General features: G+C 42.2%; 1 protein-coding gene across 1 annotated transcript in view; it reads left to right on the forward strand.

Moving 5' to 3' along the window:
• Positions 1 to 15,602, forward strand: part of tln2a (talin 2a) — a 94,078-nt gene that overhangs the window by 20,172 nt on the left and 58,304 nt on the right. Inside the window, exons 2-10 of the mRNA XM_071910512.2 lie at positions 2,307 to 2,478; positions 3,372 to 3,469; positions 4,832 to 4,961; positions 5,714 to 5,866; positions 7,520 to 7,662; positions 10,321 to 10,448; positions 10,995 to 11,058; positions 11,184 to 11,288; positions 14,341 to 14,496. Coding sequence (XP_071766613.1) covers positions 2,343 to 2,478; positions 3,372 to 3,469; positions 4,832 to 4,961; positions 5,714 to 5,866; positions 7,520 to 7,662; positions 10,321 to 10,448; positions 10,995 to 11,058; positions 11,184 to 11,288; positions 14,341 to 14,496 — 1,113 coding nt within the window. The 5' untranslated portion in view covers positions 2,307 to 2,342. The remainder of the gene's footprint in view (positions 1 to 2,306; positions 2,479 to 3,371; positions 3,470 to 4,831; positions 4,962 to 5,713; positions 5,867 to 7,519; positions 7,663 to 10,320; positions 10,449 to 10,994; positions 11,059 to 11,183; positions 11,289 to 14,340; positions 14,497 to 15,602) is intronic.

The following is a 15,602-nucleotide window of genomic DNA, read 5'->3' on the forward strand; positions in this document are numbered from 1 at the left end:
GCTTCTGGAGCAGTATACCAGTGAACAGGCAAAAAAGGGAATGAAGCTCATTGTTTGTGGTACAGAAGGCTGATCTCCCCAAAAATATACCAGTGAATGCAGTCATTAAGACCAAAATAAGATAAGACATTTTATTGTACTTTGAATTATTTCTTAATAATCTGTCTGTTTGTTGTACTATTAATATTGTAGTAAAACTAGTGTGCTTCACAGTACAGGTAAATACAAAACTAAAGGGAACACTGGCATTTAAACGGCACGTTTGCATATGTAGAATCCATTGTGCATACAGAATGCAACTCTGATTTGTCTTCCTTTTTATTTTGGCAGTTTCCCGTATGTCTCAATAATCAGGCTTTGTTGTCCCGTTACCACTGCTAGATTCAGGCAAGTGCGGTGGATTCTTACCATGAGTGCCAGACAATCGCTTTCACTCCTGTACGCGAACACATCGCACATAGGAACCAGATTCTGTACGTCCCAATGAGGGTCAAAAGCCACTGGAGCAGATGAGGGGCTGCTTGTGTACTTCCACCACGGCCATTCCTGACCTCTCACCTTTGACCCCCCCGGCACAGACAAGCCTTGTGTTCCTATTGGCCCCGGACAGGAGGCTCTCTGTTAGGGAGGTCACCCTCTCAAGGCCAAGGCCCTCTCTTCTTCTTCCTCTTCTGAATCGTAGCAGTGTTAGCCATGACCACTTCCTTGCAGCAAGTGACCTCCTTACTCTTGGGTCTTCTTTTGTTCATTTCTTATTATAAGTTTCTGTGATGTTTAATATATGATTTCAGTGTCATTTTGATTTAATGCCAAAAGGGATTAACATTACAACACCATGATTATAATGCAATCTAACAGTTCTGACACAGTAGATGAAGAGCTGTATTTGGGTGTCACAGCAAAGCAAAGCAGTGTCCATCAGTCCTGGACCAGTGGGTTATCTAACCTGAATTATGAGGGAGGGTGGATTTTCCATGTTATTGTGATTGTAGAGCTGTAGATCTGTTAACACTGGAGCTAGCTGACTGACAGCCCATCTTGCGCTTCCGCTAGTTGATTAGAGTTTGAGTCTTCAGCAAATGCCACCCAGGTGCAGCAGTGTGTCACTTGCTATATTGGGCCAGAGTCTGTTGTTCATAGATTATTCTTGTGGCATTGCTTTGTGAAGTAGTGTTCAGTGGAGAGTCTCAGAACTTAGGGGAGGGAATGATAAGTGAGAGAGGTTGTGAGCGGTATTCAAACCCACAATGTCAAGAGTACACAGAGTGTACTGGCAGTTTAACAGGCTGGGACCCATGCCAAAACTTTGAGTAGAAGATTCAGTATTAATGTGCTGGAAATTGCACTGCCCATTGCCGCTTCTTTATATATTAAGATGATGTTTGGGAGTGCAGTGAGTGAGCATGTTTTATTTACCAATTTCTTTTTTTTTTACCTAATAATATGAAAGAGATTGTCCGCTGGAGAAGTGTTGCACCCTCAATTCCAGTTCTTGTGAAGGGCTAGACAGTTCTTTCCTTGTTTTTTTTTTTTTTTTTTCCCTCTAGGTCCCCTACTCAGAATATTCAGAGACTTTCTTTTGTCCCCAGCAGGGACCAGATGGGCCATTTTCAAAATGTGATAAATTTGTTTCTGGCAGTTTTTTGTTTTATGAAGCATAACAATGGCCTCACTGTGGACGAATTAGCACTTTCTTCACATTCACAAAATTTCATTGCTTATGACATTGCAGGCGAAAGGAAATTTTCTTAAGTGTGTTTATGTGGGTGTGTGTGTGTGTCTCAAAGCAGCATGCTCCGCTACAGGAATGCACAGATGCATGGCAATAAAAACAGTGTGTTTTCGGTTGTTGCATTTCTAGTGGAAAAGTAAGAAAGATGTTGACTGTTTAATGAAGCATATGAATGGTGTCATGGTGGATTAATAGCAGTTTCTGTTAACATTCAAATTCAGAAATCGTAATTATCTCATTTGCAAGTGAAATGGGTATCAGACAACATGCATCTTTCTATCAGTCTGTGCAACTTGTGGAAGCGCAGGGGCACACACATACAAGGCGGTGCCAAAAAAGTGTTTGGGTTGTGTGTTTCCTACTTCCCTATCAGATATCTCCCCTCCCTGTCACGCTCTCCAGTGGGGTAACCTTGGAAAGGTCACTCCTCACATCTCTCCTCCAGCATCTGGCTCATTTATCACAGTCAATGGGTTTCATCACTTGTGCTCAAGTCTTGGAGGTGGTGAAGTAGTAAACTGAACCTCTCTCCCTCTCCGTCTCTCTCTCTCTGTCCTTCTCTTTCTCTGCCCAGGTGTAGCTGCACCCCCCACACACACCGCCCGCCAAGATGGTGGCGTTGTCGCTGAAGATCTGCGTTCGCCAGTGCAACGTGGTGAAGACGATGCAGTTTGAGCCCTCCACGGCGGTCTACGACGCCTGCAGGATCATCAGAGAGAGGGTCCCCGAGGCTCAGACCGGACAGGGTGAGGACTATCAAATTACAATGTGTAGAAAGGACACTGTAGACGCCATGAGAAGCGTAGTATTACAAGGGATAGAAAGGATACTGCAGGGTGAGAGCCATAGGATTACAAATGGACACAAAAGCACTCCCGATTGGACTTGAGTTCTGTTTATAGGCTGGATGCCTTTAGCTTGTGTTTACACTCACCTACTTGAGTAAAGTAACACTTTTCTACTGGTCAGGAATGTTCAAGGGCAACGTTTGAAATGTCATTGGTCGGAGATTAATTCAGGAAAGCAGCACAAAAGATGTCAGGTGTCAAAATTCAAATGTTCATTTGTAACAAGTAAATAGCTGGATAAAGAGTCCTTAAAGGTTGTGGTAAACTGAGGGATTTTTTGGGGGGCAACATATTTCTCTCCAGCTCACAAAGCTAGTCTCCTTATTAAATGAGGAAAGGGAGTCCAAGGCAGTCTTCTTCCTCAGCCAATCCCTTTATTCTACAGCTAGTTTGAGTGAACAAATTATAAACATTGTAAAAATTCCACCAGTTTTCAAAAACACCAAATACTTTATCCAAATACTTAAAATATGTTATTCTTTATAAGGTTTGATTCTGATATACATGACAATTACGCGAAAAATGCTGATTTTGTGGGTGTGCTTCTGGCTTAGTGGTCTGCATGTGCCATGTAGATAGATGGATGGATAAATAGATAATTCATTTATCCCAGAAGGGATTCTATTGTCACAGCTGAAGCAAACTTGGGATTCGATACAAAGAACTATTATTAAAACTTATAAAGAGCTAAAAACACTCTTTTAAAAACCAGACATAATGTCTAGTAAACAAAGAAATAAATTCCATGAAAATAGTCTCTGAATTGCTGCTTTATGTCCGTACTGTTACAGCTTCAGACTACGGTCTGTTTCTGTCTGATGAAGACCCCAGAAAAGGCATCTGGCTGGAGTCTGGTAGGACGCTGGACTACTACATGCTCCGCAACGGGGTAAATATGTCAACCTGCTTAACCCAACTCTCCTACACACACACACACACACACACACACACACACACACACAATGGCCTAAATATATCAGGCAGTCTAATGTAGCGCACATTCACTTGGGTAAATATGTTAGCCTATTTAATCCAACTCTCCTGAACACATGATGTAGCAAACTGATCCGGTCATTTAACCCAATTCTTACACACACACACACACACACACACACACACACACACACACACTTAACTAGAGGAGCTACTGTATGTGTGACTGTTACCATGGAGTTAGTGTTTGTCTTGAGCAGCATATGGCAAAAGTTAAAGCGGGCACTTAAACAATAATGAAAGTACACATGCACACACAATCTCACACACACACACACACACACACACACACACACACACACACACACACACACCTAACCAAGGGAGCTATGTGTGACTGATACCACGGAGAGAGATGTGTGAATAACATTGACCTGGACATGCTCATTAGCAGCACATTTTGGAGTACAGTGTGTACAGTTGAACACACACACACACACACACACACTTTGACCTTCATAACTTGATGGATCCAATACACACACATTTTGCACATATGTCCAGTATTGTTGTTTGAGCAAGGTTGAATCCAGATGTCCTGACAGCAGGCTGAGTGTCCAGCTCTACTACAGTAAAGTAATAATCTTTATTTGAATAGGACTTTACAAATATACAGTTACAAAGAGCTTTATGATGGAGTGAATAAAAACATAAAAATTAGTATAAATGAGTAAATAAAAACGGGAAAAGTAAAGCAAGAAGATACAAAAAAATGACATAAAAATGGAGGTCAAGAACAATTTATAACAGATCACTACATAAAAGTGAGTTTTAAGAAGGGGCTTAGCCTTGGGCAGGTTGTCCCAAAGTCCCAGATCCTTCATGGCAAAAGCCCGATCAACTCTGGTTTTCAATCTAGACGTCTCCCGCTCCCTCTGAGTACATTTGTGTCTCTCCATTTCCAGCTCTAAACATTTTCTCCTCCCCAAATCCACCAAAGGCAACCCAGGTAGAAGCATGACTGTGACCGATTATTCGGAGCCAAATCTCTCCTCCATTGTTGTGATTGGGAGGGAGCGGCGGGGTGATAGGCAGCCGTTAAATGAGGTTTTCTGGCCTCCATTCTCCTCTCTCTCCATGCGACCTGGATGCATTTGATCATCTCAATGGTTACTTTCTCTCTATCTTTCTCTCTCTCTTTCACTCTTAATTCATGCATTCCTTTCTCCCTCTCTTTCTACCTGTCTTTCTTTTTTACTTTCTGCCTTTCTCTCTGCATTTCTTCCATTTCCACCTTTTGTCTTTGCCTGCTCTTCAGGACATCCTCGAATACAAGAAGAAGCAGAGGCCACAGAAGATCAAAATGTTGGACGGGGCCGTTAAAACCATCATGGTGGACGACTCCAAAACAGTGGGAGAGCTGCTTGTGACTATATGCAGTAGAATAGGTATGCATTATCTTTTACTACACTTAGCCTTTACCTTTACCTTCCTTTACCAGAGCAACAGCTTTTTTTAATAGAGCAACAGTAGGGTCACAACACAAACACCACAACACAAATTAACCTTTTTTGAACTGTCACATTTTTAATTGCTGTCTTATATTGTTCATTTGAACATGAGGAACAAGCTTAAATATTAGTTTCTCAGAACATCTCACATGGGAAAACTTTCCATGTGAGATGTGTGTCATTTGTGATGTGTGTGACAGGCTCTTTCTTGAACCATCTGGTTGCCAGTAAAAAGTTAATGTTTCGTAGTTATCCTTGCTATACCTCTACAGATAAAGCTGTTACAGTGCAGTTAAGATAGCCATACTGGACTCAGCAACTACAGCTCCGTTTTTGCACCAGTTGAAAACCAGGCTAACATTGATAATAAGGGTTTAACCAAAGTGTTAATGCAGAAATGTAGAAAGTTAAACACATTAGATTTTAGTGTTATAATGTGTTAAAGTAGTAATGAGGTTTGGGATCAATTCACTTTCAGTCCACTTGATTCAGGAACTGGATTTTCTTCAAAATTCAAATAATTGGAGCAACTGCAGAACTTTTGGAATGGAGATTTCCTATCCACCCTACTCACAAAATATTGAGAATGCATACTCTTATCATTAGCAAATAAACTGCAATTTGAATACAGTAAATTGAAAGTGAATCCACCCCAATTCTGATGGAGATGGTTTTCCTTGCGATTCCAGGCATCACCAACTACGAGGAGTACTCTCTGATCCAGGAGGTGGTGGAGGAGAAGAAGGACGACGGGATGGGAACGCTGAAGAAAGACAGGACACTGCTGCGGGACGAGAGGAAGATGGAGAAGCTGAAAGCCAAGCTGCACACGGACGACGACCGTGAGTTCAGGAAAAACCCCTCTAACCCAGGCCGAGACGCTGGGAAGATGAATGGAATAGAATTGTATTTGTCCTGATGAGTTTAACTGACAGTGGTTTATTAAGCGTAATGCTGAAAGAACCTATTGGGGTGTCCTGGTGGATCAATGGGCTAAGATTTCACTTGTGTTGCTTTGGGTTTTAATCCAGCTCACGTTATTTATCTCTCACTTTCTCCCTCTCCTCCCTCCAAGTCGCTGTGTACTCTGAGCAGCATAAATGCCATAAAATGATCTTAAAACATAAAAAGGGGATTTTCATGACGGCACTTTATGGCCCGTTTGCAGAGGCCGCCTGTGTTATTTACCGTCTTTCATTGGCATTTGGGAATATTGTGTTTGGATCCCTTAACCTCAGGTCAGATGAGTCCTTTTCCTTCTTGTCTCTCATCCATTCCCCCTCTGCCGTACTGCTGTTTGCGCTCAGCACAAGCACCACCTTATTTACACTAGAGGAAAATGTGGCATTTCTCGAGCCTTGGAGCGAGATCCCCTTGTAGTTTAACCAGGTAGAGTCTGGCCTTGAATATAGCATGTCCTGGAACTGCTAGACTTGAAGTCAACTTTTGTTTGTTCTGCTTTTTTTTTTTTTTTTTTAAGATAGTTCTTTTAGGGGGGCATTTGTGAGATAATTTAATATCACGATGTTGTCCCGCCAAAATATCGCGATATACGACATTATCACGTCAGTTTTTTTGGGGGGGGGTTTTGCGTTTTTTTGGGGGGGGGTATTTTATTTTATTTCTTCCAAATTTCATCCAATATCGCAATATTGACAAAATATTGCGATACTCGATAATATTGAATATCGGCCCAGTTAGGGGGGATGACATGCAACAAAAGTCCTTGGCCAGTTTTGAATATAGGAAGTTGCAGTAACATGGTGTGCACCTGAGCCACCAGGACGCCCCAGATTCTGCTTGCTTACCTTTGCCTTAAAAAATTATTTTTGGCTAGAGTTCACTTCAAAGTGAGATGTGAGAGCAGTGTGTGAAGAAAAGGTGAGGGGGGGAAAAAAAACAAAACGCATTTTCACCGGTGTAATCGGAGCCTTGGTCTGTCTTGGAGAGAGCAGACACTGACCCATCCATTATCACTGCGGACAGTTTTACTGGGGTGTTGACACCATGTCTAGTCTTCTCAGGGGAACTGAGAAAGCAGCATGCATTTTATTTACTGTGTTTTTATGAAATATGTATCAGCACTGTTTCAATACATGAGTTCCACTCTGGTATAGAAACTATGAGCATGTCAGCCTGTGGCAATTATTCTTTTCAGTCCAGGCTAGTGCATAGTTGTCTTCAACAGAAAGATGAATGAGGGCGAAAGGAGATGGCATGGAGTTTTGATAGTCAGATAATCAGGCCAAGCTAACGCTCAAAATCCTCAAGTTCTGCTGCATCTATTTGTGACTGCAGATATCTGTTGCTCTTCTCCTCTGGGACATTTACCCACACGGCTGCAGGGATTTCTTTTACATCTCAGGCACAATGTTTTTTTTAGTGGTTTCTTTGCTCTGTAGCCAAACAGGATTTTTGTAAAATAACTGACTAACATCTGAAGTTAGGTGGGTTTTCTGTCTGTTTATACCTGTGGCTGTATTTTGTGTTGTCAGTGAACTGGCTGGACCACAGCAGGACGTTCAGGGAGCAGGGGGTGGAAGAGAGCGAGACTCTGCTGCTCAGACGCAAGTTCTTCTATTCGGACCAGAACGTGGACTCCCGAGACCCGGTTCAGCTCAACCTGCTTTACGTACAGGTCTGACCTTCTCTACTGTCTTTTTACCTCCCTCCATATGCTTTTGTGTTTCTGGAAGCTCCTCTTCATTCACTTTCTAGTAAAACCAACAAATGAGTCTTGTAGCAACAGGTGGCCACTCCCAAAAACTGAGCCAGTCTGGGCAGTTTTTTTGCACCCCAGGCCAAATCAGATATCATCATCATCATGTAAGAATAACAAGCATCAATACAAGCCAGAAGACATGCCATCCATCCATTCTCCCCACATCTCAATTCGTTCCATTGTGCCCTAATGGGCGAAAAGCAATTACCAAAATGTGTAGTGATGGATGGCTTTTGGGTGGATTGAGAAATGTGTTCTTCCTCATTTAGCAAGGCCAAATCGTAGCACCAAGTAGTGCGCTCCAGCTTTTCCCCCCCTTTGTTTATTTCATTTGTTTCTCTTGTTTGAAGGAGAGTAATTTTCGAGTAGGAAAGACAGAAGAGAATGCTGTAGTGGGATTCGATCCTAAGCCAACAGGGACTCATGTGACTTAAAGTCTGGTGACTTAACCACAACATCCTCCTCTGCACTGAAGTATTATTACCCAGGCACTGAAATCATGCTGGGGGAGTTCAGAATAAATGGAGCTGCTGTTAATGAGGTGGTTCTCTGCACTAGTATTGGGTTCAGAGAGCTGTTGGTGCGAACACACACACACACGCACACGCACACACACACACACACACACACACACACAGGCGTCCCTGCTCATATAGAAGTTATGTTTGGTGGAAGGACAAACAAACATAAATGCAGAAATTAACATGTATACTAATGGATGTGCAGCACACATCCGCAAACCCCCTACATACACAGATACTCTTTCTCTCACACACACACACACACACACACACACACACACACACAGCAGTGCTGCATGTCACTGATGGGCTTTCATCATCTCAGAAATTATTATGGCCCCAGGGCCTAGCTATTTCTGTGTGTGTGGGTGTGTAATTATGTTTGTCAGCCAGTATATGTGAACTCTCATTTACTTTACAATGATTTGTTATAGCATTGCCCTTTTAATATATGTGATGGAGTTATTCATTCATGCCATAGTCAGGTGACACTCAGTACATACCTGTTCCATCAATAGCCTTCTCTGTCACTGCCCACCCTCTGATTTGACAGATTAGCAAAAGCAGCAATGACAACGTGTGTGTGTGTGTGTGTGTGTGTGTGTGTGTGTTCGCATGAAAGAATGTGTTTGAAGAAGAGTAACTCACAGGAGTCGTCCCATCAGTGTGTACACACAGTCAGACAGAAGTGGCCCGTCCCCCTGGTCCTCTGACCTCTGCTGTAGTTCCTAAGGAGCTACAGCAGCACTTTTTACACACTTAGACAAAAACAGCACTTTTATTTAATTAGTTGGCCTGCAGGACTTAATAGGCTCCTTATGCTCTCTGTCAGTGTTTCTTCTGCATTCCCTGAACAGTGGTGGGCCGCCATAGCTAGGCAAATAAAAAAATAAAAACAATTACCACTTCAGCTGTTAGAGGTAAAAGTTAAAAAGGTAAAATTTGAATGAAAATGCTGTATGTACAATATGAAAATATAGCCCCACCCACCCTATGCAATATATGCAAATTTAAAGAAAACGTTTCCAGCATATATACATGTGCAGAATGTGAGTCCATAGAAGCTCATACACATGTACAGAAAGTGTCTAAGCATTCACACTGTACTGACTCGTATGCAGAGAACATACAGAAATATGTGCAGATCAGAAACTGTGCAAGCTCAAATTGGATCATCACAAGTATCCAAATAAAAGTAACTGGACCAACGCTGGCACCAGAACAAGGAGCGATGTAGAACTAAGACCAAAAACAAGGCTGGACAGCAACATCTTGTATGTCTGGCTTTCTTGGTCGTCATGGGATTTATTTTTGTCCCATGGTCCCACTTGAGCATTCTGGTTTTTGTTTGATGCCTTAATCTGGAATGCTTGTGAATCTTGGTGCAAGAAAATGAACATAACAAACACAACATACCCTTGTACACAGATTGTTATTAATTCCAACTACAGTTTACAGTGCGTACATTGCACAGTACGCTCTTCTCAGCCAGCCACAAACGGGCCATATGACATAATTAAGAAAATGATGCAAAGATAAACGATTAAAGATGCACAGAAGCATTCATGAGAGAATTTGGGGCAGGTCTGTGGTTCCGGAGACGTCCCTTTCTTTTAAGAAGCCCTCTCATCACAGACTATTATGGGCGGGGGATGTCTCTCTTTCCATCCACTGCATTATGTTGCTTTTTAAAGAAAATGGATAGAGGTAAAATGAATATGTTTGTGATGATTGGGGGGATCTTCCTGTTTTTGCCTTGATTATGTCTGTGATAATTCCTCTACTTAATTCCTTCCTAGGTTGGATTAATGTCTGCACTTGAAAGTGTCAAGTTCACTCCATTGAAGGTGGCGGTATTGAATGGCCTAAAGCCAGAGAACATTATTGGATAGAATATCATTAGGCGGTCTTTCTTTAATAGCCTTGAACGGTGAATACCAATACTTGGCGTCGGCCCGTACAGCATTATCGGGAAAAGCTATGCTGCGATATTGGGCCGCATCGGTCTCTTTCCTCCCGTCCCGAATAATGAAGGTTTTCGTTTGTCTTTCAGGCTCGAGACGACATCCTGAACGGGTCTCACCCCGTATCGTTTGACAAGGCCTGCGAGTTCGGAGGCATTCAGGCCCAGATCCAGTTTGGACCGCACATAGAACATAAGCACAAACCTGGATTCCTAGAGTAAGCGTTTATCCCACAAGGAGATTTCTCTGTGGTACAATATGGAAAGTTTAATTCCATATGAGAAAAAAAAAACTCACTCTCATAAAATGATTGTTGACATGAAAGCAAAGCATATTATGGGCTACTATTTTAGGTATGAGTCATCCTAAGATCTCAGGATATAATCTTATATTTGTGAAGTATTGACCAATACATTTCAGGTGGCAATTTTTATCCAAAATGAATATGTAACATTATCAATGAAACCCTTCATATTTTGATGTTCTTCTCCCAAAGAATGTATTTTTGTTTTGCTAAATTCTTTGCCAAACTTTTAGTGCAGAAGCCATTTCAGACTGGATCAGACTTGGCAGAAGGAAGGAGCCTTCCTTGCATCAAAGTGCTGATGGAAATGATATTTGTATTCATGTTAAAAATCCCGCTTTGGCAGCATGTGAAATTGATTTTTGTTTTGTTTGAGTTGTAAGGTTGTAATAGAAAAACAGAGACCTCATGCTTTTATGTATGAACTTTCAACCTCTACCTGCGTTTCATTTCTCATAGCCTGAAGGAATTTCTACCTAAAGAATACATAAAGCAGAGAGGCTCCGAGAAGAAAATATTCCAGGTGTGGTCACCGTCTCCCAAATCATTTTGATAATGCATGTATTGCTTGTTCTTACATTTATCTCATGGAGTACTAGTGCATCATTTGTCCAAACAAGCTGAAGTATTTTATATTCCAACTTGCAGGAACACAAAAACTGTGGCGAGATGACGGAGATTGAAGCAAAAGTGAAATATGTCAAACTGGCAAGGTCTCTGCGGACATACGGAGTGTCCTTCTTCCTGGTCAAGGTACGTTGGAAAACAAACCTTATCAGTGTTTTTTTGTTTCTGTTTTACAAAAAGATGACATTGGTGTGCAGAGCCAGTGAACCATCTTATTCAAAGAAGAGATGGTCCTCCCTCAAAAAAAGAAAATTCTTTAAATAATTGATTTAGGAAAATGACACACTTTTTTTGTCATGAGTCTCTTTCTTCGGGCACGGTGTTACTGGTTAAGGAGTTTGGAGGCGCTACCTGGCAAGTGGGGAAATTGTTCAGTTCCACCTGAACTTACAAGGCTTTTCATGTCACACGAACCAGCAGCTGCCTGTTGGCCCCTTCTAATACAGCAGGAATTCCTTCCCCTCTTTGCTGGGCAGCAAGACTCATGAAAAGAATTCAACTCCACCTGAGCTTTAGCTCTAAAGCCAACCAGATGTGAGGAAAATGTTCATCTGGTTTTGGCCACCCAAAAAAAACACAAGTGTGCACATTCATGCACCTGCGCACGATGATAAAATTGCTCTCTTCCACAAAATCTTTGGCCTTAATTATTAAACATTCCTATTGCATAAATGTTGCTCTCCATGCAAGATTTTAATGACTGCATGTTAATTTTATTTCTTGGTAAAAAAGAATTTTGAGTTGATATTCCATTTTCTGTTAGATATCAATGGCGGACAATATATTTCCCAAATGAATGGATGCAAACAGATATCATTTTCAGTGTGTTTTACCATGGTCTTTGACATTATTTTAGAATGATTTGAAAATAAAGACCATTTTCATTATGGGCAAGTGTCTTTAACGACATCATTATGTTGATGAAACTGAGATGAGGCTGTCAAATCCCACCTTTTTACTAGGAATTTTTGAACGGATTGTACCCATACTCTGAACTTTCTTCATTAAAATTGCCCTCTGCCAGCTATAAAAGGGTGTGTTGAATGTTTTACATCAAGGCACTCACGCTGCCACTGAGTAATGTTGAAGCAATTATAAAGCCTTCTCTTATCACTTGCATAGGACAATAAACCTCTCAAAATGAATACTTCCACAAAGATTTATAAAACTATATTTTTTGTCTACAGATGTAGGAACATGGAAACACAAACATATACGCAGAAAGAACCCATGGGGATTTGTATGTCACACATTCCCCCTCGCACTCTTACACATCTCTCTCTCTCTCTCGCACTCTCACACACACATGCACACATACACCGCCTGCATCTTGTCTACTGGGAGTTCCGTGTGTTCCTGGAAGGAAACCAAATGTGTGCCTGTGCAGTGGAGTGTAGCAGTAAGATTATTTCAGAGCGAGGGGGAGGAAGTGGAGCGGTAGAGTGAGGGATGCTGGGAGTCGGCGCGAGGGCAAACCTGGGCTACAGGAGTTACTGCCACCACATATCACTCCATTTGTTGTCTGTTAGTTGATATCATTTGCCGATTTCCAGGTGTCGTCCCAAAGGAACTGCTGTGACTAGAGTGACAGAAAGCAATTTTTTTTCCATTCTACCCAAACATTAGGCCGTAGCCAACTTTGCTGCATCGACAAACTGCTCGCCCATTGTCACCTTAGCAGACTTCTCTCCATTGCTCAGCTCTCATAGAAAATGAGATGATTTCTGGTAATTGCTTGAACAAGTTGCTTGTGCTGTGGTTAACAGTGCGTGGCTGTTTCTGACTCGCTGCCAGGACGCTCCTGGCTTTTCATCAGTAGCTTTCACCACTAGAGGATGAGAGCAAAAACGAAGTCCAAAAAAAAAAAAACCTTATTAGATTGGCGCTCACCTCATCAAGTCTTCATTAGCAGTAGCTTACACGTTCCAAATTTCTGTTTTTTTTTTTTTTTTTGAGCAAATGAAATTCTGAACTTGGTTAACACTGCACCCTGCCTCTTTGTGCCTGTTGCTTATCAATTCTAAACATTGTGCACCTACGTTTTAAACCATGCCCCACCTCTTGGGCCATCTTATCTGCTGTCCTTTGTCGTTCCTGTCAGTCTTGACGGTGTAATCCAGCGGAGCAGAAATGTCTTTTAAAAATAACCTTGGAAAAAAATGTGACCCGCAGTCTCTAACCCACAACCCCCGGAGGCCCCGTACACTCTCAGGCTCTTTTTTACACAGCTCACCTCTTTGCCCCCCCCACGTCACACCCCGTCATCTTCCATCCATCTGCTCATACACTGCACCCCCTGATCCGAAGGAATGGGCTAAGGAGGAGGGAAGCATTCGGGAAGGAGTGGGATGAGGGGGAGAGCGAGAGATAAGAGTGTGGAGAGAGACGTGGATGTGGGCGGGGACACGGGGATAAAGGGTTTAGTCGAGGAAACGGTTTGCTCTTTTCTTGAAGGAAGGAAAGAAATGTGGGGAGAGAGTAGGAGAGGAAGAAACCCTGTCCTTCTCTTCCTCCCTCCACTCCACACCGTCAGCTCAGAATGTGTATGACATTAGGGAGGAGAGTTGTTGACAGGATACAGGATAAAGAAATGAATAAAAGACAGAACTTTTTCAGCATTAGCGGTGAAAAGTTTGCTGCTTTCCACTTGGTTAGGCAGATAAAGACCGATCTCAGCAGTTTGGTACACACCATTTATTCTTCTAAGTATTTGTTGCTTTTGTTGTTAATCTGTCCTGTTCTCTAAACGCCTGATATTGTAATATATTACCTTCAGCACGAATGGGAATGTGCAAATAAAAGAAAATCAACACAGACAATATAGTGGGCCATAAGAACAAAAGAACCACGAAGAATGGTTTGTTTGCATCATGTTTTTTGTGTCCTTTTATCTCTAAATAGTCAGCTATCAGGAAAAAAAACTATCATGTGTTATCTGTGGTTTAGCTTGATCCAACAAAGGTTGTAAAACATTTTCTAATAATGGGAGATTTTTTGTTTAAATATGATGTCAGTTATAGAAGGAAAAGGGAAAAATTTGGGGATACAGAGATTTTTTGGGGGGTCACTGATGACCAGTGGTCCAGTTTTCTTCAGCTTTTATGTTTGTCATGATGCTGTGTTTTTGTCAGGCCTCTCTTGAAAAGCAGACTCATAATCAATAATGTTTGTTTTGCAGGAGAAGATGAAGAGCAAGAATAAGCTGGTGCCCCGGCTCCTGGGGATAACCAAAGAGTCCGTGATGAGAGTGGAGGAGAAGACCAAAGACGTGGTTCAGGAGTGGCCGCTCACCACTGTGAAGAGGTGGGCAGCGTCGCCCAAGAGCTTCACTCTGGTAAGCCGCTCACGCTCAACCAGGGACACAAACTAATGATGTCATGAGACATTTTGCAAGACCTGGTAGTTATACACACACAGACGATCCAGCCTTGCACTTGGAGTCCAGGGATGCCGTCAAAATTAGTCTGCACTTGGAAAATCATGGCTTTCGTTGTTTAGTATACAATACTCATCAGCTAATATATACTGTATATTCTCTCTCTCGCTCTCTCGCTCTCTCTCTCATTCTGTCTCTGTTTTGGTACCGTTGTCTTTGTTCTTGCGTCCCATTTTATCCTCCATTCTGGCTGGACTGAGCTCCACATCACTAGTAGCGAATAAGCTCAACGGGCTCACAGTAAATAAAACTGTTCTCCACAATGGTCATAAAACAATCAGTATAGTGCTACAATACTCATCAGCTGATATATATACTGTATATTCTCTGTCTCTGTCTCTCTCTCTCTCTCTGTCTCTCTCTCTCTCTCTCCCCCTGTCTCTCTCTCTCTCCCTCTCTCTCTCTCCCCCCATTCGTTCCCCTGTGCACTTCACTTATTGAACGGACTCCTTTGTCTTCCATGTCAATATCCCTCCTTTGTGTCAGCACCCAGAGTCAACGAGCAACATGGATTTAATCTACCAGATCTGGTAGACACGCTGTCTCTACCAGCCCTCTATTGAATTACCCCTCCCTCTCTTTCTTGCTGTTAATTCAGCAGGCGGCTTTGAAGTTCGGGCTGTGCCTTTTTGTGACACCCGATTTTCGAAATGGATTCAAAGGCTTGATTTGTAGTTCAGACGTCGAAGCAATCACGTATATTTTCGCGGGCAGCAGTTTTCATCCGTGGTGAGTTGGCTGCTGGCCGGGGGTGATTCATTTCATATTTGAAGCGTGCCAGCGTTAGACTTGCCAGCCCTCCTGATTTCCCCGGGAGACTCCTGATTATCATGCCTCTCTCCCAGTGTTCTCCCATGGTGTCACATCTCCCAGTTTTCTCCCATATTGTGATCAAATTTCAAAATCTTCTCATTTACTATATCTGTTAAAAATAATAACACACAAAATTCTAGGCCCTATACTGTCACTGCTGTTTTGAAATTTTTTTTTTTTTTTTTGTCATA

The sequence above is a fragment of the Centroberyx gerrardi genome, chromosome 1 (genome assembly GCF_048128805.1).
Source record: "Centroberyx gerrardi isolate f3 chromosome 1, fCenGer3.hap1.cur.20231027, whole genome shotgun sequence".
NCBI lineage: Eukaryota > Metazoa > Chordata > Actinopteri > Beryciformes > Berycidae > Centroberyx > Centroberyx gerrardi.